The sequence below is a fragment of the Triturus cristatus genome, chromosome 5_2 (assembly GCF_964204655.1).
Source record: "Triturus cristatus chromosome 5_2, aTriCri1.1, whole genome shotgun sequence".
Taxonomy (NCBI): Eukaryota; Metazoa; Chordata; class Amphibia; order Caudata; family Salamandridae; genus Triturus; species Triturus cristatus.
In genome coordinates, this window is record NC_140588.1 from 957,415,358 (window position 1) to 957,439,417 (window position 24,060).

The 24,060-nt window shown below is 43.5% G+C and overlaps 1 protein-coding gene across 1 annotated transcript in view; it reads left to right on the forward strand.

Moving 5' to 3' along the window:
* The window catches only part of GAB3 (GRB2 associated binding protein 3), a 453,955-nt gene extending 430,307 nt beyond the window's left edge, over positions 1-23,648 (forward strand). Inside the window, exon 10 of the mRNA XM_085608146.1 lies at positions 22,517-23,648. Within this exon, the coding sequence (XP_085464272.1) occupies positions 22,517-22,633 (117 nt within the window). The 3' untranslated portion in view covers positions 22,634-23,648. The remainder of the gene's footprint in view (positions 1-22,516) is intronic.
* Positions 23,649-24,060: the final 412 nt, after the last annotated feature.

Below are 24,060 nucleotides of genomic sequence, written 5' to 3' on the forward strand. Positions count from 1 at the left end.
AATTGGCCAATTCTGCCGGGTCTAGGAGAGGCTTTTTAAGGAGAGCTTTCACGATAGCTCTCTTCCAGGCAGGTGGAACCACTCCCTGTAAATGTGAGGCATTAATAAGGTCAGTGACCGGAATAGAGATGGTGGTTGCAATCTGCTTCAGGATCCGCATGGGTACCGGATCGCTAGGAGAACCGCTTTTGATGTCGGCCAGAGTTTTGAGTACCTCGTCCACTGACATAGGACCAAAGGCATCAAGCTGAGTATCGAGTGTTGTAGGCCGATTGTTTATATCCATTCCATGATCGGCTTGGGGCAAGGTGGCTAAGATGTTCTGAATTTTGGCGTCAAAGTAGTTCGCCAATTTGTTGCATTTGGCCCCTGAGATGTCTTGAGCCAGCGGGGGTTCAGGCACCTTGAGAAGTACCTTGATGATTAAAAAGGTTTCTCTAGAGGAATTTGAGGAATTTTTGATTCTTTCGTCGAAGAAATGTCTCTTAGTGCTGTGCAGAGCAGCCTTATATGCTCTCATAGCGGTGCAATACTCATCTTTGCTGGATCCTGCCCAGTCTTTCCTCCAGCAGCGCTCCAGCTGCTTGCATCCTTTTCTTAGGAGTTTCATCTCGGGTGTGTACCAGGGGGCAGAAGGAGCTCTCTTCTCCTTTTTTTGAATCATTTTCTTGGGGAGGATGGAGTCAAGTGAGTTGGTAAGCCAGTTTTCAAAGTTCGTATTTGCAGCTACAGGATCAAGAGCCGAGGGGAGGTAGGAAAGTTCTAGGTTAGAAATCCAATTCTCAACAGAGAGTTTGGACCAGACCCTATCCATGACACGAGTATTGAGGGGTTGAGGTGGGGTGGCCATGATTTGCCAGGAGAAAGGAATCATGAAGTGGTCTGTCCAAGGAAGGGGATAGAGTGGTCTAGCTATCATTGCGTGAGCATTGGTGAAAATCGGGTCGAGCAAATGTCCCTTGATATGTGTCGCCTCTGTATTGATCAGTCCCAACTCATAGGAAGTAAGGTCGAGGTGGAGGTCAGATGCCACCAGGTCCAGAGGGTCATTAAAATGGAGATTGAGATCTCCCAAAATCATAAAATTTGGAGTTGAGGATGCCAGTACCGTAACAGTTTCCATCAGGGCGCCAGCGAAATGGTTAAGGCAGCCCGGTGGACGGTATATAAGTAGGCCAGAAAGGGAGATTGTAGGTGACATTTGTAAAGAGAAGTAACAGCTCTCGCAATCTGCGATGCCGCTATCTTTTCCCCTACATACATATTTATCCCTATAAAGTATGGCGAGACCGCCTCCTCTACCAACGGGCCTATTCTGGAGGTGGATTAGGAATCCATGGAGAAGAGCACGTACAATATCAGCCTCAGAGTTGAGTGTAAGCCACGTCTCTGTGAGAAATAGTATATCTAGCTTATGGTCCTGAAGTAGGAAGTTAATCTCTAGAGAGTGTTTAGGGAGGCTACAGTTCAGAAGGGCCATTTGAGGGGGGTGCTGTTCATTAATAGGGGGGGTAAGCTGCATATGTCGCAGTTGCGGAATACCTTATCTCCTTTATATATATCATGGCAGTTCGTCTTTTTAGGAGATCTAAGTAGTAGGAGGTCTCCTCGTGTATAACGTATGAGATAGTCCTATCCCTTGTGCATTGAGAAGAACTTTGCAATATGGAGGGCCAACAGCAGCAGAGAATATGTGCCTGGCCAATAAAATAAACGGAAAGGACAGTACTGCCTCAGATTGAGATCTTCCAGGCAATTTACACAAGTCATTGTGAAGATGCTCTCTGTCTTGACTAGAACCACTCGATGCTTCATGAAAGGCTGTCAGCCTTTTGCACCGCTGCGTGCTCTTTTAAAGTCATGTATATGGATCTTTCCTGCTGGGAACAATGTCTTCTGGCTAGATAAAAACCCAAACTTGTTCCTCACGCCTTACCACTTGCATCAGTGGTCAGAATATAAGAGGGAATCAAGTATAGAGGGTGGCCCTTCAAGATCTGGGTTTCCACGCTGTATGCCTGTCGCAGTGGTAGAGAAGAAATAGGGGACCGTGGTCCTAGTTCCCTGAGCAGGGAACTGTGTCTAAGACTATGAGCCATCCCAAGCCTCAGATGTAGCTTTGCCCAAGAAACTACCTTTGGGCTCACTACCCTGTGTCCGTGTGATTGCAATCAATAATGTGCTGTATCTGATGAAGAAGCTGCTTCCGACTGATGGACTTGCATACCCTTACTACCGGACGATGCATAAAACATGTATCTCAGCTGTAGGGTGTGCCATGTTTGTTGTATCTGAGTGGTTCACATATGCGTGAAACAGTTCTCAGTTGAGCCATGTAGGCTGAGTTGGTTGCAACTGAATCTTACACAAAGGGGCACCTTGTATGGACCACATACAGTCATTAAATGGACCCAGCACCTAGAGCTGCTGACCGTATTGTGTGCAAATCAAGCATAAAGTCAACTAATATGTATGGGGTTTTTTGCTCTTCACATAGCCCTAATAGTAGGAAAAGAAAGACGTTTATCTAGTTTCATGCAACGGCAACACATAACTTTGTGATTTCTTCATGTTAATGTTGACATGACAAGAAGAGGAGTATTGTGGTCGGGCACCGGGTCAACAAAATGCCATCACTGGCCCAAGTAGTGCACATGATTGTATTGATTGCTCCAATCCCTTAGCATTTAAACCTGTATCAACAGCCTGTGCGCCTGCAGACCAGGAAAGACAGATGGGTTTCACTGGGCCCACGGTGGGCTTCATCGCAGGCACTGCTCACCATAACGACTGCTCCAGGCTTGCCAAAGAGCTTAGCTCGGATTTTTGTTTAAATTAGTCCCTGATGAGAAACCAAAGAGCACAACAGCAGTGTAATTACAAATATTTATTGGATACTATTCTGTTGTATAAATCGAAAAGCAATGATAGTTAAAACAATTAGTTCATTAGAGTAGGTGATTATTAGAGAAATGAATACAGGAAATATGTTAAATGTTTCCATCATCCAGTTTAATGGTGCTCAAATCGCCGGCCTTAGAAGTATTGTAGAGTGAGTTGGCTGCGTCTGAACTCGAGAGTGTGACCTGCTGACCACAGCAGACACCAGTGGTGAGTGATCAACTCAACAAGCCGGCAGTGTGGGCTCATAGCTGAAGCGCAACAGGTTTCTCAGTAAGTTTCCCTCAGATGATATAAGATGATTGCTGAATTCACCTGCATCCAAATTACCATTCCTTGGCATTGTTAAAACCTAGCCACTATTGCCAGAGTAGGGAAGGGCCCCTGTTCTAGCCACCATTGCCAGAGTTGGGAAGGTCCACTGTTCTAGCAAATATTCCAGAGTAGGGAAGGAGAAGCGCAACTGACACCGGAGCCTTACCGGGGGACTACACATCCCGGCACTACTTGTGGCAGCATGCTGCCAACGACCCCGTAACTTCCCGCTGGTGCCCGGAGGCGCATAAGAGGCCCAGGGGCTCCTGCAGCGTGGGGGAGCGCAACTGACACCGTAGCCCTACCGCGGGACTTCACAGCCAGCACTATTTGCAGTAGCACGCCGCCAACAACCCTGCAACTTCCTGCTTGTGCCTGGAGGCGCAAAAGAGGCTCAGGAGCTCCCGCAGCGCGGGGGAACGCAACTGACACCGGAGCCATACCGGGGGACTACACATCCCGGCACTACTTGCGGCAGCACGCCGCCAACGACCCCGCAACTTCCCGCTTGCGCCCGGAAGCGCATAAGAGGCCCAGGAGCTCCCGTAGCACGGGGAGCGCAACTGACACCGGAGCCTTAATAGGGGACTACACATCCCGGCACTACTTGCAGCAGCACGCCGCCACATCCCGGCACTACTTGCAGCAGCACGCCGCCAACGACCCCGCAACTTCCCGCTTGTGCCCAGAGGCTTATAAGAGGCCCAGGAGCTCCTGCAGCGCGGGACATGCGCAGGTGCGCCCGGGCCAAGGGCCGGCCCGTCTGCGCCCATCAGAGGCTGGGACGAGGCTGGGCTGGGCCTCCCCTCTAACGTGTGCAGCGGAAGTAGCCCGAGAAAACCAGGTCTTCGTCTACAAGATGGGGAAACGCAAACCGATGAGCCCAAATAATGGAGGTGAGCCTACAAACACTTTAGACTCTTTTCTTTAAGAGCCACTGATGTATTGAACAAAGATTTTATCTGTTGAACGTAGGCTATCCATGGGAGAAATTGGTGCATGTGCCAATTTGACTGTCCCCGTAACCAAGGAGGTTTCCGCTGTGACGATAACAGATCCATTATTGCTAGTCTCAGAGCCCTCCATCATCCGGTCCAATCGTCTGATTGCTGGGACAGCTAATGCTCCATTCTCCCCCCCGGGTCCATCAGAACCCCCATTAAAGAAGAAAAAAGGAGTAGGGAAGCTAATAAAAGAGGAAATCATTGTATCTCAAGAATCTAATGCATTCTCTTAATTTTCCTCGGAATCTTTGATCTCAAAGATAGAACAGTCATTTACAGTTTTACTTCAACCGTTGATAAACAGGCTCTCCAGAATTGAGGCTAGTATTGAGTCTTTTTGCTCTGTAGAGGGAGACAAACGTCACCATAACTTTGGCCATTATACTAACTGCCCAGCTAATCAGTGCTCACGAAGAGTGAATAGAAACACTAATTTAGAAGGAATCCCTCTAATTTCCCCTACTACTCAATCGGAATCTGCTGTTCAAAATTCCAACCCCTCGGCTCTAAATCCAACTAGTGACAGTAGCAGAGCCCTTATATCTCAAGGAACTCTTAAGGATACGTTTAAGACCGGACCAAAGGACTGAACCTAAAAAAAGGAGCATAAAAGACAATCATACAAAATTAGCACATCCCCCGCAGCTTATCCTTATGTCGTAATATTATCCAATGTTCCTAGTCTACTTTGTGGTCAAATAGAGACTACAGAACAATTGATGTCTAAAGCAAGTCACTGGCTTGATAAATATGTTGGGGGTAAAGGGGCAATATTGTCACATATTTTAATGGCCAAATGAGTAGGCTGGGTAGGGGATTCTGAAAAATATATTAAGGGCGACTGTGTCGTGGTTAATTTTAATTCTCCCCAAATGGTTTGGAATTTATTACAGCGGCTCCCAACAGCCCTAACTTCGCTTACACAAATATTCACCCTACTGCTGGTGTATTTTTACAGACCCAACACCCTCACATTGCGAGGCAAACAACCACCTGCCCCGGACCGAGCCCCCTTCCCTATATTTAATGATCTGCAACACTCCTTGGGATTGTCCCCTGCCTCCTTTCCCACACACAATCGATTCAACGTGTTATCAGATCTGGAGGGTTATGATTGACATAGCCTGAACAAGAGATTACCCACTCCTGTTCAAAAGCCATCTACACGGGATTCTGAAACTAATATGCCTGTAACCACAATATATGATCAGGCAAAATCCATCACACTTATGTCATGGAACATTGACGGCCTGGGTAGCAAATTGTCAAATCCAGACTGGATAAATACGGTCATTATGTAGAACCTGATTTGTTTCTAGGAAACATGGGAAACTGGGCCGATTAATTTAGATGGCTATTGCTTTTTCTATTCTGCTGCCCTGGGGAGGGATTTTAACCTTAAAAACACACTACGTCTGGAGGTCGTGTCATATAATAATGTCTCTTCTTTTTATCATTTGTTACTTTTAAAAGACCCAGATGAGGATACTATTCTTTTAGTTAATTTCTATAATGACAACTTTACAGGAGATATGAAAAAGGTTGTAGACCAGCTGGAGGAAGATATTAATAATTGCCTTAGCACTCTAAAACATACCCCAAATATTTTGTGGTTGAGAGAATTTAATGTACACTGCTGTCATTTTTCAAACTCAACAGTATGTGGTTTCAACGATGATGAGGATGATCTCTTACATCATTTTAATCATAACCACTATGGGGAAGCCCTGAATAGACTATTTAGGATTAATAATCTAGAAATTTGAAACCCGACTGATACTTCATCCGGTATGCTACAAAAATATTTGGTACTCCATATCTGGGTACCACGATCAATTATATAATTATAGCGGAACCTCTTAAAAAACTCATTTCTAGCTGTGAGGTTAAGTACTTAAATTATAGTGACCATGCTGCAATTACTGCCAAATTGAACCTGACAAGAATACGTATGGGGCAGCCAAGACGCGTCAAACCAACGGTAACAAAAACTAATGGGATTACCCTAAAATGGGCCATGGTACATAAATAAACTTTTGTCTTGAATATAATTGCAAAAAATCAAAATTACATTATAACATGCTTAGAAATAGCATCTTGCCCAACCCAGGTAACCACTGCTTTTGATGCTATACTTTCGGAGATCAAGTCCCAACTATCCAGGAAAAAGTCGACCCCAAAACAGTAGGTCGAGATGGTTTGATCAATCATGCACTAAGTCCCAGAGATACGGCCCTAGTTAAAATATGCTGTTCCCAATATAATGAGGCCAGGAAGATCAGAATGAAATCCTTAAAGGAAGAAGAATGGGAACAACTCCACCTAGCTGCCATTTCTAAAAATCCTAGGGACTCCTGGAGTATTATTAATGCCCATTTCCTTAACCCATCATCAGCTTTAACATTGGATTGCCATGTAGACAAGGAATCATGGGGGACATTTTTTTCTAGTATATTCGATCCTACTATGGAGGGGGTGAAACTGCAGATTTTACCTATGTGTGGGCCTAGCAAACCCCCCTGAACTTCGATCATCAGGAGATAAGAGTAGCTCTTATGCAGTGCTCTGGCAACAAAGCGCCCGGACCGGATTGTACCCCTATATATTTCTTCCTTGATCAGCCGGACTTATAGGGTCCTGTGCTGACAAATGTCTTTAATGTAATATCTAAGGTGGATCCACCAAACTCATGGAAGAAATCTATCTTGGTTCCGATCTACAAGAAAGGGGGACAAAGCCGAGGCCAAAAACTATAGGCCAATTTTGTTGCTAGACAGCACAGCAAAACTAATGGGAAGGGTCTTATTAAACAGACTAGAGGAGTGGTCAGGCTACAATAAGGTCTTAACCCCAGTCCAATATGGCTTTAAAAAGGGAGTGGGCTCTCAGGACCAGTGCCTTAATTTAAGCCTATTAATGGCCAAGTACTCTCAAGTAAAATGTGAGAGATTATACTTGGCATTTATGGACTTGTCTGCAGCGTTTGACTGCGTTGCACATTAACATCTATGGAGGATAATGGAAGAAATGGGCATAGATGAGTCTATTATATCTTTTATCAGGCAGCTCTACTCATCAGCCACAGCCTGCATCAGATACAGGAGAGAGGGGGGGTGCACAAGTGCGTTTCCAATTAACAGGGGGGTCCGGCAGGGGTGTATGCTCGCCCCATTTCTTTTTCTATTTACACCAATAGGGTGGAAGCTCCCCTGCTGGACTCAACACCAGACGTCCCCAAAATTGACAATGTTTGCACCCCAATGCTCCTGTATGCTGATGATGCAGTGCTAATTGCCCACACGGGCCTCGTCCTTCAAAAGCTACTAGACATTTACGTAACCTATATGCAAAAACTAGGGCTAAAAACTAATGAGGCCAAGTTCTTTATTTTAATTACTGGCCACAAAAATAGGAAGGTCCCAAACTTCCATATATCTGGCCAGAATATAGCCCATACTGATACCTTTTCTACTTGGTGTAACGTTTGATAGGCAAATATCATGGTCAAATATACTTGCTACTAGGGGTCTGTCACTTGGGAGAAACATCATTGCTCTCCACTCATTTATTAAAAAATTGGGGGCAAAACCCATTGACATGGCAAAAAAAGTTTATGCAGCAAAATCAGTGTCGGTAGCAACTTACGGGGCAGGCATTTAGAGCTACATTAACCCCTCTGTCCTACAAATTATAGAGGACACATTTTGGAAGAACTAGTGGGCCTCCCCGCAAGGTGCTCCAATTTTATTGCCCATGAAGAATTAGATGTCCCATATGTGACCGATACAATTGCCTTGGCTCCAATAATGATGTGGCATTCTGTATGGAGAAGGAAATCTATCCATATCACCCAAAAGCTAATTGAAGACTGCCAATCAATGGAAAATGCCCTTAGGATCCCGTGGATCTCCTATATTAAATTTACCTTTTCCTCATTAGGTTTAAAACGTTTATCTGCTGTCCCCAGTGACTGGTTGAAGTTCTCAAAAAGGGAGATAAAATCGCTTTTCCTTAAACTAAGGGCTGAAGCAAGACTGAAAGCAAACTGTACAAAATTATTGGTCAAAGCATACCTAGAAAGTCCAATGGTACAACCATGAAAAATTCCCGTCACAGATTTTTTCTCATCAGATTCCGTTTTAATTTTATTCCATGTATGTTGGCCTATCCAGCTGGAATTTATTCCATAAATGAATTACCACTCTGTCCTTGGAATTGCGTTTCTGTACAATCAAATCTAAATATTTTCTTTTTTTTGGAAATTTTATGCAGGACTACGTAAAAGATTTATTCTGCCCTTGATGAACAAATATTATTTCAAACAGTGCTGTGTTGCAATGTATTTTCTACAATCCTTGCCTAATCCTATGGTTTGTTTTTCTGTGGCGTCCTTTTTAATTCAATCACGAAAAATTAGGAAATTGCACAATATCTGACAATGAATTCAAAACTGCTCCCATCAGCTGTTTTTTACCAATTGTTTACTAATGGCGTATGCTATGATGCCTTTATCTTTTTTTATCTTTCTATGTATACATTTTTTAACTGTACTTTTTTGTACTTTTATGATCTTATATTATAAGCATTGAATAAAGTAAATTGACTGACTGAGTAGGGAAGGCTCCCTGTTGTAGCCACCATCACCAGAGTAGGGAAGCGTTCCCTGTTCTAGCAACTATTGCAGAGTAGAGAGGGCTCCCTGTTCTAGCCACCATTGTGGGAGTGGGGAAGCTTATCAGTTCTAGCCACAATCGCCAGAGAAGGGAAGGTTCCCTGTTCTAGCCACCTTTGCCAGAGTAGGGAAGGCTTCCTGTTCTAGTCACCATTGTTAGAGTAGGGTAGGTTGTCTAATCTAGCCACCATTCCTAGAATAGGGTAGGTTGTCTGTTCTAGCCACCATTGCCAGAGTAGGGAAGGTGCCCTGTTCTAGCAACTATTCCAGAGTAGGGAAGGCTCCCTGTTCTAACCACCATTGCCAGAGTACGGTAGGCTTCCTGTTCTAGCTACCGTCGTCCGAGTAGGGAAGGTTTCCTGTTGTAGGGGCTCATTTAGCACCTGCAGAACAGCTGTTGCTGGCGGCCCTCATCTGGCAATGCAGTCCTTGTACTCTCTGAGCTTGCTGGTACTTCCCACTAGGAAAATGAATGTGAAAGTGCCAGAAGCAGCTGAATTAAAAGGCAACATTGAAACTCCCCCTATGTCTTGCAGATACCTCTGTGTATTAAACCTTGTTGGTGAGTGTTTCCATCTGCAGGTCACGAATTCGAACCCCAGACAAGCTACTTCAGCCCTTTATTCTTCTGAAACCAGAAAACTCGTTTCAAAGTGTGTTGTTTACATACCTAGAAACAGCACAAGTGCCGTGTTAAGCGCTATAAAAACAAGTTACTATTCTCTCTGGCAAAACTGCTTCCAAAAGTCATTAAAAGGCTACACCTGGATATTGCATCCGTGCTGGGTAGGGCTGACCATTCGATATTCATATGTAAAGCTGAATATAAAAAAAAACATTAATTGCGGGGTAATCAATATCCGTAGGCCCTCTTGGCACCTCTTTTCTGCCTCTCTGAGCTTCTGTCGGCTCGCTAGCTTCTATATACTTGAGGTGGTTTGTCATCAAATACGATGCCACGTTTATTTTTATTTATGTCCTTCTGCTTAAAAATATTTTTGCACATGCATGAATGCAAAGATCTCTATGTAATGTTTCACGAATCCATAAACATGGGCTCCTGGAAGGCTAGTCATTTCCAGAGCCTCTAATGATCTCCTGGGTTCAGAAGACTGTAAATTCACTCCAAAGCTCCTCTGTTCTTCACCCGCTGGCTGGCGCCTCTGGTTTTTTCCCTGTGCTTCTTTAAAAGCTTCTTTTACCACACCCCCTCACAAGTCCCATTACAAAGGCTAAGATTTATTTGAAATAAAATCAATTGTTCTCCAAAGAGCAAGAGGAAGACAGACTGCTAGAAGGCCTCCTCTGGCGCTAGTGATTCTAGCGTGCCTGCACCCAGTGGCCCTTGCAGCTTCTGCCCTCTGTGGGTCCTCTCATGCTGCCACCACCTCGGAGGCTCCCAATCAGTGGAGAGCGAGAATGCTGCAGGCCTGGGATCTCGTGTCTTTCTTAAAAAGTATACGACATTAATTGGGCCACCGTACAGATGCAGCTTAGGAGCCAGAGCAGGTGTGGTTAGGAACAAATGAGCTGGACCACAGCGGGAGATGGCGCTGCAACACATTATACAAGAACTGACACAAACAGTGAAGCCATAGATGACACACAAATGTTAAATGGAATGGTGCTGGTTTGTCTACCGAGTTGTGGCATCAGAAAAAACATTGTGCCGCTTATTATTGCCAGTGCCTTATTTAAAACTTATCACTGTGAAGGAAGCGTGGACCGTCTCTCGAGATGGCAGGTATGCACTGGCATATGACAGAAACTTTCAAGTGCCACAATTAATCGAGAATACCCATATTGCCAACAGGCATATCACGTACACCGCCTGTAGAGCACCAACAGATATTGCTCTCTTGAGTTTGTGTGTGCACAGGAACCATAGTTGTTGCCCAGTCTGGACTGGGCTAATGGCAACATGGTCCTCACTGCACATGATTGGACAAGAGGAGGGCAGAAATTGATGCTGTATGACATGAAACGGAAATTTGAGGTAAATTTGTTTGTTATCCAGTGGCACACAACTATCTGCAAGATAAGAAAGCCTGGACCTCTTGTGTATTTCAGCTAAACGTGCGGTGAACTCCACCATATTGGATCTGGAGTAGTGTTGCAAAAACCTGGTATTACCAACCAAATTCAAAATGGCAGCCAGAAAGAAGGCAGAACACTGTACTATAGGCAGCTGCGGCCCGTGCAGATAAGAGCGGAAGGGCCGGGTGGGGGGATTTTGGCAGACGACAAGGGAAAATTAATTATTTATTTAATTTTCCCTCGTGGTCTCCTGTCGAATGCCCCCCAAGCCCGGCCCCGCTGTTCGTACTTGCACTGACCACTCCTGGCTGTAGTAGTCTTGTCCAGGAAGCTGCTGACGGTATAATAAAACAAACTGACTATACCAACACTAACACACGTGGCCAACTCTGCTTTCACAGTCCACTGGCAGGTTACAATCAAATAGCATGCGATAGGCAAAGGGCGTGTCTCATGGTAAGCAAAACATTGCGCTGCTTGCTAGAATAAATGAGATTGGGCACTGACTAATTGCGTATTAGGGTACAGAGTCACATTCATGTTGCATGTATCCTCATTTGCATATGTGAGACTTTGAAATGTTTTTCTTCAACCATGCCCGGTGGCCCCTTAAAATTAGGCAAGGTGCAATTTGGAAACGATTCATGTTGTATGCCGTCACATGGGCATGGCATTCAAATACCGTAACATTCATGATATTGATAGTGTTATTTGCAGTGGCGGCTAGTGACATTTGAAAGGCGTGGGTCGTAAAAGTTAGGCATGACTTATAAGTAGCAATCAAGCACTACATTTCCTTTTAGTTTTGCAATGCCATCATTATTTTGAAAAAAGTGTACCCCATCAAACCAATATGCTCGAATCAGAATTACAACTGGAACAGAGGACCACTGCCCTGTGCACTCTGCAGAGAGGCCCAGAATTGGATGGCCATCAAGATTTCTGATCACCTTTTTAACTTGCTGACCTGAGAAGCACTGTGAGAAACTCGAACTGCCCTCAGCCTCAGCTCTAGAGCTCTAAAGTGGTGTCACTCAATTCAAAGCCTGCACTGTGATGCATGAAAGAAATACAGAAACAACATTGTTAAAATAGCTAACACTTTTAGAGAATGCAACTGCGCATGATTAACACATGCAATGTAAACAGGAACTAAATCACTGACCTTAACGTTTTCAAGTTACAATTAAATGTTAAAAATATTGACTTTTAGTGGGTCCTCCTGAATTATGCTTTGACCCGAGTGGATATGGAATTGGACGGGTGCTTTGAACCCTGGAGGTGCTAATGCGGGGGAGATAGAGGGCGGTCAAAAGTGTCACCTATGTTGGAGCTGGAAACTGACTGGTTGATGGACATGATGGTGTGGGTGGGGGGGGGAAGAGGGCACTTGGAAGACTATCTGTGACATGTCAGTTTGTTTATGTGTTGGTTACAAATGCAAATAAAAATATTTAAAAATATATATATATATTGACATTTACTTCCCTCAATGCAGCTGCACACAGCGCGCCCTCGGTTTGCCATCTCTTCCTGTAGTGCCCTCACTCCAGTACCACTGCACTCTCTTTCCTTGCAGCTCATCGCTCAGCGCGGACTGCGCCACACAGGTCACTTAAGGCCCTTCTAGCCTGCATCTCTTTTCTGTTATGTCTTGGTGTACTTTTTAACCTACAATTTGTTTTCATACAAGTGCCAATTACCATTTATGAATCTTGTACAGTAGGATTCTTCCGGGGGCCATGCACAAACAAGCTTCAGATGTTGCTGAATAATATTACGAGTCGAACTGCTCAACTGGATGCAAGGACACGATTCAGTCGCTTGAAGGGATTTTTGCAGTGTGTCAGACTGTCCTGGTTTCCGCTATTATGTTCTTTTTGCAGTTTTATTTAGCGCGAACTCGACCCGTAGGTTTTGGAGAGCTTTACATGAGCACCAGTTAAGTTAAACAAGGATACTCCAGTCCTTTCTTACTGACGGAAGATACACAGTTATTTGTGGAGGCTTTAAAACTAAAGCTTTCACTCTCCCATGTGGGGTACCTCAGGGCTCTTCGCTCAGCCCTACCCTTTTTAATCTTTATGTGACCCCTCTGGCCAAACTGGTGAGATCTTATGGATTTCAGGTGCTCTCCTACACGGACGACACCCAAATCATTGTCTCTGTCACCAACAACCTGCAGCTAGTTGAAGAAAAGTTTAACGCTTGCATGTCAAACATCATCTGTTGGAGGAAGGGCCATTCTTTAAAGATTAATACAGACAAGACCGAGTTACTGATTTTTGGGCCACAGAAGTCCATCTGGTCTAAGGCCTGGTGGCCAACAGAATGTGGACCACTTCCTGCCCCGGTAAAAACAGCCAAAAATCTGGGGGTAATCTTCGATGAGGGTCTGTCTTTTGATGCCCACGTCAATCGTACAGTCAGCACATGCTTTTCTATTTTAAAAACCCTCCGAAAGGCCCTTCCACTCATTCCCCTCAGAACTGCACCGGCCCTCTATCATCGCTTTGATTACCTCTCGGCTTGATTATTGCAACGCCCTTTACCTTAATATCACCGCTGCATTTCTGAACAAACTCCAGATGATTCAGAACGCAGCAGCAAGATTGATTTTAAATATTCCTAAACATCAATCTGCCAGAGAAGGAATCCGGTCGCTACACTGGCTTCCTATTAAGGAAAGCATTTCATTCAAGGCCCTAAGTACAGTATATAAGGCCCTGCATTGCAATGGTCCGCCCCAACTCAAATCTTTGTTCCATCTATATACCCCAGGGAGGACCTCGAGATCATCCACACAATTTAAACTGGTTGTGCCCAGACTTTGTAAATCCAAATGGGGTGGCCGCGCCTTCTCGGTGGCCGCTTCCAAGCTTTGGAATTCTCTCCCCCCTGCGTTTGCCAATGATAGCTACCTTCCTGCTTTCAGGAAAGTCCTGAAAACTTGGTTATTCCCCTCTTAATCTGCTGCTACGTTCCTCTCCCCTACTGTGTGCTTAGCGCCTTGACACCCACGGGTTTAGTGCGCTCTATAAATACTATCTTATCTTATACATTCATTTTTAGTCACGGGGAGATTACGTGAGTTGCCCAGAATCACATGATGTTGAGCCGAAACTCGAACCTGGTACCCCAGTTCCAAAGTCAGTAACTCTGAACTTTACGGACTCAGAGTCTGGTGCCCACAGCCAGGACCACAGGGGAAACTGAGCAATTAAAAACGTATCAGGACATCAGACTATGGCTCCGAGCATCCCAGAACAGAACCCCATTCCCAACCTAACCAATCCAGGAGCTTCTATAATGCTGCTTAAATTAGTAATCAGCATAAGTGAAGCTTCTGGATTAGCTGGAGCAGACTGGCTCAGTGCTCCAAAAGGCACTGGAAGCTTGTGCCTGCTTTTCAACCCAGCTCTCTAAGACAGCTTGGTTGGAAAGGTTTGAATTGTTCACGTCGGGCTGGTCATAGCAAGATAGCTGGCCAAACCGACATGTGCACTACAAACAGAAGTGGCCACTCAACAGCAATGACGCACTCGCCCGCCCCGCCCTCACACTTCCTTCTGCAGAGAGCAAAAAATAAAATGGTAATAAAATAATTTTCTTACCATTTTATTTTTTACACTTTCTGCAACAGTGGGGGGCGTACGCTCCTCCACTCCTATGAAGGAACCGCCGCTGGTTAATTGATTTTCAAAATCTACGTGTAAGCTGTTTTCCAGAGGGGTACACGTTGTAATTTTAGCCACTGCAGCTCGTTAGCATACATGGTCTCCGAGCAACAAGGGGTAAGTATGCCAATGAACCCCTCTGCTCATGAGCCAAAAGCCAAGTGATTTCATCTCATTGGTGCTAGCACTCCATGTTGCTAGTCCTTGTATGGGATTCTTAATTCTAGGTGTCCACAGTGTAGAAAGGTGAACAGATATGAGGTTGTAGATGTTTGCTTTCTTTTGTATTTCTGATTATCCAAATGAGGCTGAGCCTTTTAGTGGCAACAAACATACAAGATTGAAATGGAGAATCAGGTTTTGCAGCACAGTGTGCTTCATCAAGGCTCTTCATAAGAGTCAATTAGGGTCTGACAAAGCTCATGCTATAAATGAAATATCAGTTTTATTCTACAGTAAAATTATAAAATCTAAGCAGCTGATGCATTTATTCAATTAAATAGCAACTCGTGAATAACGTAGTACAGTTTGCTCCTCCTTTATGTTTACTTACATCATACTGAAGGCGCCGATTACATTATCAGCTCACATTGAATTAGTCTAATTATAGATAAATCATGTTTAAAGTTAAACCCATGCACACTGAATGGCAGAGTATAGGCACACATTTTCCATGTAGCAATGTTTACAAAATAACTTGAATTTAATAGCCTTGATGTAGTGTTTTTTGGAAGGAAACATGCTGTTCGATTATAGCATGTACATTTATTTTGCTGCAATATGCAGAAGAGTTTGAAACTGAAAAGCCTAAAATTGTGTATAGCACTGTAGAAAATAAAACACAGTATGATATTTAAGAAAACATATGTGATAAGAAAATTCAATGCTTGCTATGGTTTTATTAGTATTTACCCTTAAAAAGTGACCTGTTTTGGCAACCATTCAAGGTCAGAACAGTTGCTTTTTGAAGAGGCTGACTATCTTGACGCTATTCTAATCTTCACAACAGTGCTTAATGTGTTAAGGTGCTGTGTATAGGACTGCTAGTGTGCAGTCTGGGAGTCCATGGAGTAGGGCAAGATGTGAGAGTACAAGGTCTTGAATGGCAGTTCTGAAGTCACTTTCTGAAAGAAACAGTTTTTTCTTTTTATAGAAGAGAGAGCTGGTACCAGGCTGCCTTCTGTTTTTTGACAGTGTATTCCTTAAGGTGTGGTTGGTGTCCAGGGTGAATCTAGGTGACTTAACATTCAGTTAAAGTTGAAGTGGGAGCCGTCAACGTTCATATCATTGAGCCAGGTTTGTACTGTTTCATGTTTGTTGCTTTTGGCAAAGAACATGAATTCTGTCTTGGTTGAGATGAGCTTCAGATAGGTCCTACACAGCCAGTTCTGGATGATGTGCAGGCGGTATTGAAGGTGTTGAAGGTGTTGAATCATATGTCGGCATGTCGATACCATACGTCTGCAAGCCTACACAATGGATGTGTCAAGTGCATGCCCATTCTTCATGCCATCCCACTAGGTCCCAAAGGGTTATAGCATGTGCCCACAGTCTTGGTAGCATATACCTGCATAGTGCTTCAACTAGTCAAACTCATCTGAATCGCTGCGGTGCTACTGTTCTGTCTAATAGCTGATCAGCAATATGACCCCGTTGTGGGGACACTTATTACAGAGACATGGCCACCCTATCGCCATCGAAGAGCATGGGTAAATAGGACAGCACCCAATGGAACTCCCTAGATGACTTAATGCCTAAAGATACTTTTATCCCTCATATACTTTTGACTCCTTTCTAGTCATGAAATTAATTCTTGCTAATACAACAAGAAGGCAAAATAAAACTAGTAATTGAAAAAAGAGAGGGGGACAGGGGGCTAAATGTAGGTCCAGTGGCTTGTGTTCCCGAATAGTAGATAATTCACTAAGGAGAGTCACTGTTCCTGAGAAAAGAGTGTGGGTTAAGTCATTTTAGAGAAAGGCAGGAAAAAGTCGGAGAGGTGTTTGCTCGATGCCCCCACACACCCCGAAGGATGTCATGCTTTATCATGGAGCGGTGTTCCTCGTTGGGCCGGCGCTGCAATGCCCTATGTGTCCCCCAAAGTTATCAAAGATCTTTTGGTGATCAAACCGTCTGGTGTGTGTGGGTCAGTGCTCAGTGAATAGTGGGTTAAAAAATGACTTGAGGGTATCGAGGGTGAGTCAATTTAATAAGGAGGATCCCTCTGTCAACATTAAAAAACCAACAGGTTAGGTGCTGCTCAAGGTAAGTTATGGCCCTCAGTAGCTGAAAATATATGGTGCTATTTATAAAAGTGAGATGCATAAGGTCGACGTGTTTCGCGTTTTAATGTGGTCTCAGGAGGAGATCCTTAGCGCTTCTTCAGGACCATGAGGAGGTGATAGAGGTATTTGAGAAGTGTGTGGGTGTAGTGGCCTCGTCAGTTGAAGTAGTGCCACTGAGAGGACCATAGGGTTGGTCCAATCTAAAACGACAAAAAGGGGCGGGGGATAGAGAGAAACAATGAAAATTAAAACAGTAAGATAGTTGGTCGTATCCGTGGTGTGTTTTAACTATATACACCAAAATGGGTCCCTGGGGAGTGGGCTGCGGCTGTGCCTCTGGGTTCAAATCTAAAGGCCAGTTCTTGCCACACATAGAGTTATGGAGAGAGAAAACACAGAAATAGATAAGAGTAAAAACGAACATTCGTGAAACATATGAGGCAATCAGTCCAATCATGGTGAATAATGGTAATGGACGTATTGCTGTTAAAACCTCGAGTCTGATGGTGTTGAGATATTAAGGAAAGTGTCGGTTGAAGGTATACAGTGCTAAGTGGCCATTCAGTCCCATGATGTGCCCCCAAATCCTAGGTTCTCAGTATTTGTTGCAGTAACAGTTTCCATTAATGGCAAATCCTTTTACTCAAAAGGCGATAGCATCCTGTGATAACAGGGGGAGTGGGCGATGGGTTGGGAAAGAGGGGAGGGGTGAGGGAAGGAATTAGAAAAAAGGCGGGGGATAGAGGAACCGCTTACCTATTGTATAGAGGTAGAATGCTCCGTGAGTTAAGCGAGAGCGTGCTAATCGTCACAATCTGCATAGGAGAGTAGCTTAGTAATTGAATTTCCCGGTATACCCATGGCATGTGTACATTAGTAGATTGGAGCAGTAGTACTCACAGTTGTGTCGCCAGGCACAGGCACTTGCACCAACCCGACCTCTCGTTTGCTCGAAGGTGAAGTGGCGAGATCCCTTACGTTCTTCAAATGCTGGGGAGAGGGGTGTGGCTCTGGGCACATGGAAAGTGACGTAGTGGTCACGTGGTGTACGGCTTCTGACAGGACAAATCGGATGTAGTGGTTTCCGAAGCGGTGGCTATAGTCTCCATCTTGGTATGGAATCAGCGGACATTGGGAAAAATGGGAAACTTGCAAGTGGTATTTGTTATCGTCATTATTGAACTATGTTGTGGGATGACACCCTTACAAAAACAGTAGTCCAAGGAGAGATCTTAATGTGTTGTGATATGCAGCCCTCTGCAGGTTGGGTCGAGTCTGATGGACAAGTAGGTCGTTGGTGTGATTGCCATCTTAGAGTGGTGATAATAATATATGACGGCAGTGTCTCGGTGTTAGGAATGTGTAACGATTCCTCATGATGTTGACATGGCAGTAAATATTGGAGTCTGCCATTTAAAGAATGGAATTGGGGATAGGACAATGTCATATTGAGTTGACAGACCTGCTTTCCAGAATTGTATGCAGGTTAAATTCATGGGTTGATATGTGTAATGGGAGGCGCATAAGACTAAGTATCTCTGTAAGGAAAGAGAGACACATAAAGGGGCGATATGGGAGTCGTAAGGACATGTGACTCTATATGTTTTTGTGCCTGTACTTAGTGTGAGTTGGAATGGGCACTGTAAGGCACATAGGATATAATGTCTCTGTATTTAGGTGAAGGTTATGAGAGACATGGGTGACTTGGGTGTCACTTTACGAGGGAGAGAATGTCCAAAGAATGGAGGCAGAGAGTTGCCTCGGGTGGTATATCTGGATTTGGAGTTATCCTTGTAATTCTATCCAGGGTATCTCGCCATTTAGGCCATTGACGTGTGTGCAAATGAAACACCTAGCGTTGTTCTTTTTTGGAGCAGGGAGGCGGCATTCCAAGAGGGGTTTGCCTCTAGGATGGTCCATGTCAGTTGGTCAATGGTGTGGCATTTCTAAATGTAGTGATTGCACATTTTGGTTGTGCTGCGACCACAGCGGATGTTGCTCTTATGCTCACTGATTCTTGTTTTTATCAGTCTGGTAATCATCCCCACATAATGTAAGTTGCAGAGGGCATGTAATGAGGTAGACACTGTTTTTAGTGTTACAGTTAGTATGTTCTCGTTGGGTTCAGCAGAATTCGCCTATCAGAAGGTCCTTAGTATGGCGTGTGGAGGCGCAGACGCTGCAATTACCACAAGGCTAGTGGCCTTTGACTGTAGGTAAATTCATAGTGTTATTTGTTGTGTAGTCCTCTTTATTTGTGGTCGGGTATATACCAGCATGTCCTTAAGATTTTGAATCCTCTTGACGGCAAATCTGGGGTGTTCCAAATTAAGTTCTCCTTTATTGACAATGTTCCAGTGTTTTAAAATTATGTTTTTTATCTTGTTAGTTGCTAGGGTGTATGTCGTGACACAAGTAATGGTCTCATCTTTTGGTGTACGAACCGTTTCTAGAAGGGCTTCACCGTGGTTGTTGTGAGTCCTCTTCTTGGAAGTTCTAATGACTTTGGTAGGATAATGTCTGGTCAGAAGGTTTTGGCTGAGAGCATCTGCTTGTAGGTCATAATCACTTGTGTTACTGCAATTCCTCCTTAGCCCAAAAAATTGTCCGTATGGTAAGTTCTCGTGGAATACTTTTGGGTGTTGGCTGTTGAAAGGGAGAAGACTATTACAGTCAGTTGGTTTTTTGTATGTTCTGGTTTTTAGTGTTCCCTGATTCAGGGAAATGAAGCGATCCAAGAAGAGGATCCGCTTACTGGATTTAGAGATGGTGAATTTGAGATATGGGTCATTTGTGTTGATCCAGAGGTGGAATTCTTGACATCTTTCTTCTGTGCCCCCCCAAAAAAATCAAAATATTGTCAATGTGGCATTTCCATTCGATAATATCTATCTGGTAGGGGGTCTGTGTCAGTGAACATGCGGGAGGATTCAAAGTCTGCCATGTAGAGACATGCCAGGCTTGGTGCAAACATGCTGCCCATGGATGTTCGGTGTATTTAGTGATATAGCTGGATTTTGTATTGGAAAAAGTTTTTTTTAAGTGCTATGCTGGCACAGTCCATGATGAAAACCACAGGTGTAGGTGAAGAGATCGTCATGATTCTGAGGATGTTATCGATGACACTGATGGTGGCGTCTTGAGTGATGTTTTGTAAAGAGCTTCCTCATTAAGGGTTACGAGGATGGTGATCACATGCAGGTTAGGAAGATTATTGGTGAGACACAGAGTTTCCTTAGTATCCTTCAGTAAGGATGGGGTGTTATGTACTAAGGGTTGTAGAAAGTGACCACAGAATTGGCTTAAAGGTCCAGGTAAAAAGCCAAGCAAAAGGCTCTCCGACTTTTTCCCGCCTTTCTCTGAAACAACTTCTCCCAAACTCTTTTCTCAGGAACAGTGGCTCTCCTTAGTGAATTAAAATAAAACTAGTGCCACATGTGTTATAAAGATACAAAACATCAAATGAATGAACTCAAGTTGCAATTAATTGGAAACAATTCAATGATAAATTAGTTTGAAAAAATGAATAAGAAAAAAACTCAAACATCTTTGGAAAACTTCGAAAACATGGGAAAGCAATATGTGAGTACAGATAAATGGAAACCATTCACAACACCATATACACATATAAATCAACACAACAAATATGTCACAACAATCTATATGCTCCTGAAAAATACCAGTGTCCATACAATCCTCGAACTACTGGACCATTAGGCAAAATGTGTAATTAGTATAAGCAAAGAACAACTGGGGTATTGGATGTTTCAGCCTCTTTTATGCCTTTGGTGCCTTCATCAGGACACCAGGGTTTACTCTGAGTTCATATTTCCCTGCCGCTACAAAAATACACGATTAACAAATCCCCTGATTAATTACACTAAGTGACAATTTATTTTACTTCATTAACCAACATTATCAAACATTTTTTTAACACTATCCAATGAACCCATCTTCAAAGTGCAGGCTGCAGCCTGCTGGGTTTTGCTCTGCTGTGTGTACAGTGGATTGTGACTATCACTGTGAGGGGCTGAAGCTAATGGCTAGTAAGCAGTTAGGAACCTCCCTTGGACATCTGAAAGTGGTTTGTCACAACTTATTTCCACGCTGGAAGTTTTTGCCGCCAGTGCTTTTGTGGCAGTGACCCATTACCATATCCTGACGTCAGTAGTAACGGGGACGTATGTTGAGTTGCTTCTAAAATCAGAAGGAGTGATCTCTTTGCATTAGGATTTCCTGTAGATTCATACTGTCATTCAATGCATTCTAATTAAGTAACTTGTCAGCACAAAGCCATCCTTTTGGTGACGCCCGCACCAGGTTTGAGAAGGAAAATCAGAATTACAGCTGGACCATGGTCTTTTAGCCATTAGTAGTCTTGTAAATAGTCTTTCTTGTATCACCTTGTGTGCTCATCCCAAAAATGTAATTCTCTTTATTAATTTATGTATGTATTAGCAGTTTTATATAGCGCAGATGACACCCGCTGGGAGGCATTGTGCTTTATATAGGAACAGTTTTGTACAAAATCTAGAAGGCATAATTTAGTCACATAGATAATATCTTGTGATATAATATAATGACAAATACATAATATATATCAAATATGAAACTGGTACATGCAGTGAATAGAATATGTGGAGTGAGTAACAAACAAATATATTTCCCATTAAGAAACCTCATCAGGATTGCTTTTTTGTATTTTTAATCACATCAAATATCATTATTATTTTCACAATTGCATTTTAAGTTTGGTGTGTTGATTAGAACGCTATATCTTTCCAGTAAAGCTGGGAATAAACATTTTGTGTTCTATATATGTTTCTTATAGCGCTTACATGCTACCTTATGGCCACTGTGGAGCGCTTTAAGCCACTGGAAGCAATCGTAAGTGCTCAAGCAAGACATATTCAGACTGGCAGAGTGAACATCATGCATCAATGAGTGCAGAAGAGTGAGAGTTTGCGCTAGCACTACGGGAATTCAAACGTATGCCCTTAGCTTTACATGTATGTTTTTAGCATGAGACATATTACCTACTGAGCAGCCTTTCCACAGTTTCAGCTGGTGATGTCCAGTTTAGACTTGATTTCACACTAAGTTACCCTCTATGTATTAGGCTCCCTTTTTTAATAATAACATTTATATATGGCAAAATATTGCCTTTCTAAGCGGTGTATTCATAGATGTTAATATTACCCAGTTTATGGCACTTTCTTTTCCATGTGTGCAAAGAGAAAGCGAACTGAATGCAAATCATTCCCCTGCCACTGTGGCCAGGATGTACATTCTTGCTTTTATCCTATTGGTTTCCAGCCAGCTTCCTCTTTTCACTCCCCGTCTGACTCTACTGCATTGTAAAGCCCATTCCTGCTGTAACCTTACTATGCTGTTTCAAATTCTAGTCAGAATATTCTTTATTTACGGTTGTCTTTTGGCCCTTGGCACTTGGCTTCTCCTCATAAGACCCTCTGTAGCAGACCCCTGGTTAATACTTGTGTCTTGTAAATATTAACCCATTGTGTGGTGGTGAAGGACCAAGATTTTGACCCTTTGCAGCAGCAATCATGAAACATTTAGGATGTTGCTTTCGTTTTCACTGAGATGTGCTGTTCCTTTTTGCAGAAACCCTTCTTCTCTGAGGAGCAGAGGGTGGACTATGTCCAGGTGGACGAGCAGAAGACCCAGGCCCTCCAGAACACTAAGCAGGAGTGGACGGATGAGCGCCAGTGGAAGGTGTGAGGAGCCGGCACGAGCAGCGAACCTTGCGTCACTATGAACTTTTTGCACTAGGACAGCACTATTCATGATGCAGCTAAAGCAGAACACGACTTTTGGAACATCTGAACAGGACTTGAGCTTCCGATGAACCGCAGAAACCGCCCGGGGCCCGGCTCGTTCCACCTGCATAGCAAATGTGTTCTCTTCAGTTTTAGGAGAGCGGATACCGCCTCGGTGTTTTTCACAAGTATGTAATATATGTGTATATGAAAAAAATGACCACGAGAATATTTATGACGAAATTTATAATTGTCTACAGGGTGTGCATCCCACTGGACAGGCAACATTTTGAAGGTCCTGAGAATAGGGTGCACTAAATATTGATATGTTCTGAATGGCAATCTATTGTTTATTTTATACTTAGTAGTAAATTAAGGAGTCAGGGCTTACACTGCACAAAGGCACTCCAGAAAGTAACCTTTAAACGACTGTTTTAATAGTGTACCTGGCTGAATTTATCTCAGGTCTGCATTGATTTTGAGGCATTGGTATTTGGTGACTGTTCGGTGGCTGATATGGTGCGCAGCTATGGACAAACGTACCACTCATAAAGCCTCCCCATAAACATTGACTTTACTTTTTGCTATGTATTCCTTAATTAGCTCCCTAATGATCGAGGAGAAACCCCAATCGGTGTAAAAGAATCTTGTATGCAGGATATATCTTAGTATGGGGCAAGGTTTGTTACTCAAAATTCCCCCCAAATCTGTCACCTTGATCGCAAATGATCAGGGGTCAACTGGAAGTTTAATTCTTCAGGCTGACACCAGCAATCACGGTCGTGATCAGTAGACGTAAGCTCTTATCAAGCAAAATGGCACATCTTCTAGCCGCCAAGATTCATAAAATTGTTAACATCTACTGTACATTGATTGGCGGAATGGCATTTGTAGGACATGAGCCTTAATACAAACGGGGGATACTTACACCTGGTGACTAAGCGACGAGTTTGTTAAGGTGAGCCATTGTTACCCAAATAAACTGCGCACATACGTTTTCTTAATCAGCACGTGTACCTCAGTGGTACATACTGAATGAACTCAGAAGCAAAGATATATAGTGACATCTGAGTATACAATAGGCCTGATGTATACAATAGACCTTATTTACTGTTACATTGTGTTACTGCCCTGATAATTCTTACTGCAAAGGGGCACTCTGGAAATTCTAGACTTACAATCATCAAGCTAACATGTCTGCCAGCAATAAGAAAGAGTTACCAGCTGCAGCAAACGGACCATGGACGAATGAAATGACAAGTAGCACCAGTAACACTCCAGGTAATTTGAAAGAGCTACACGTGGCATTCAAAAAATATAATTCATTAGAGTCTGACCAACCAACTTACACAACATAAGATACATCATGGACACGTTTTCCTTAAATAA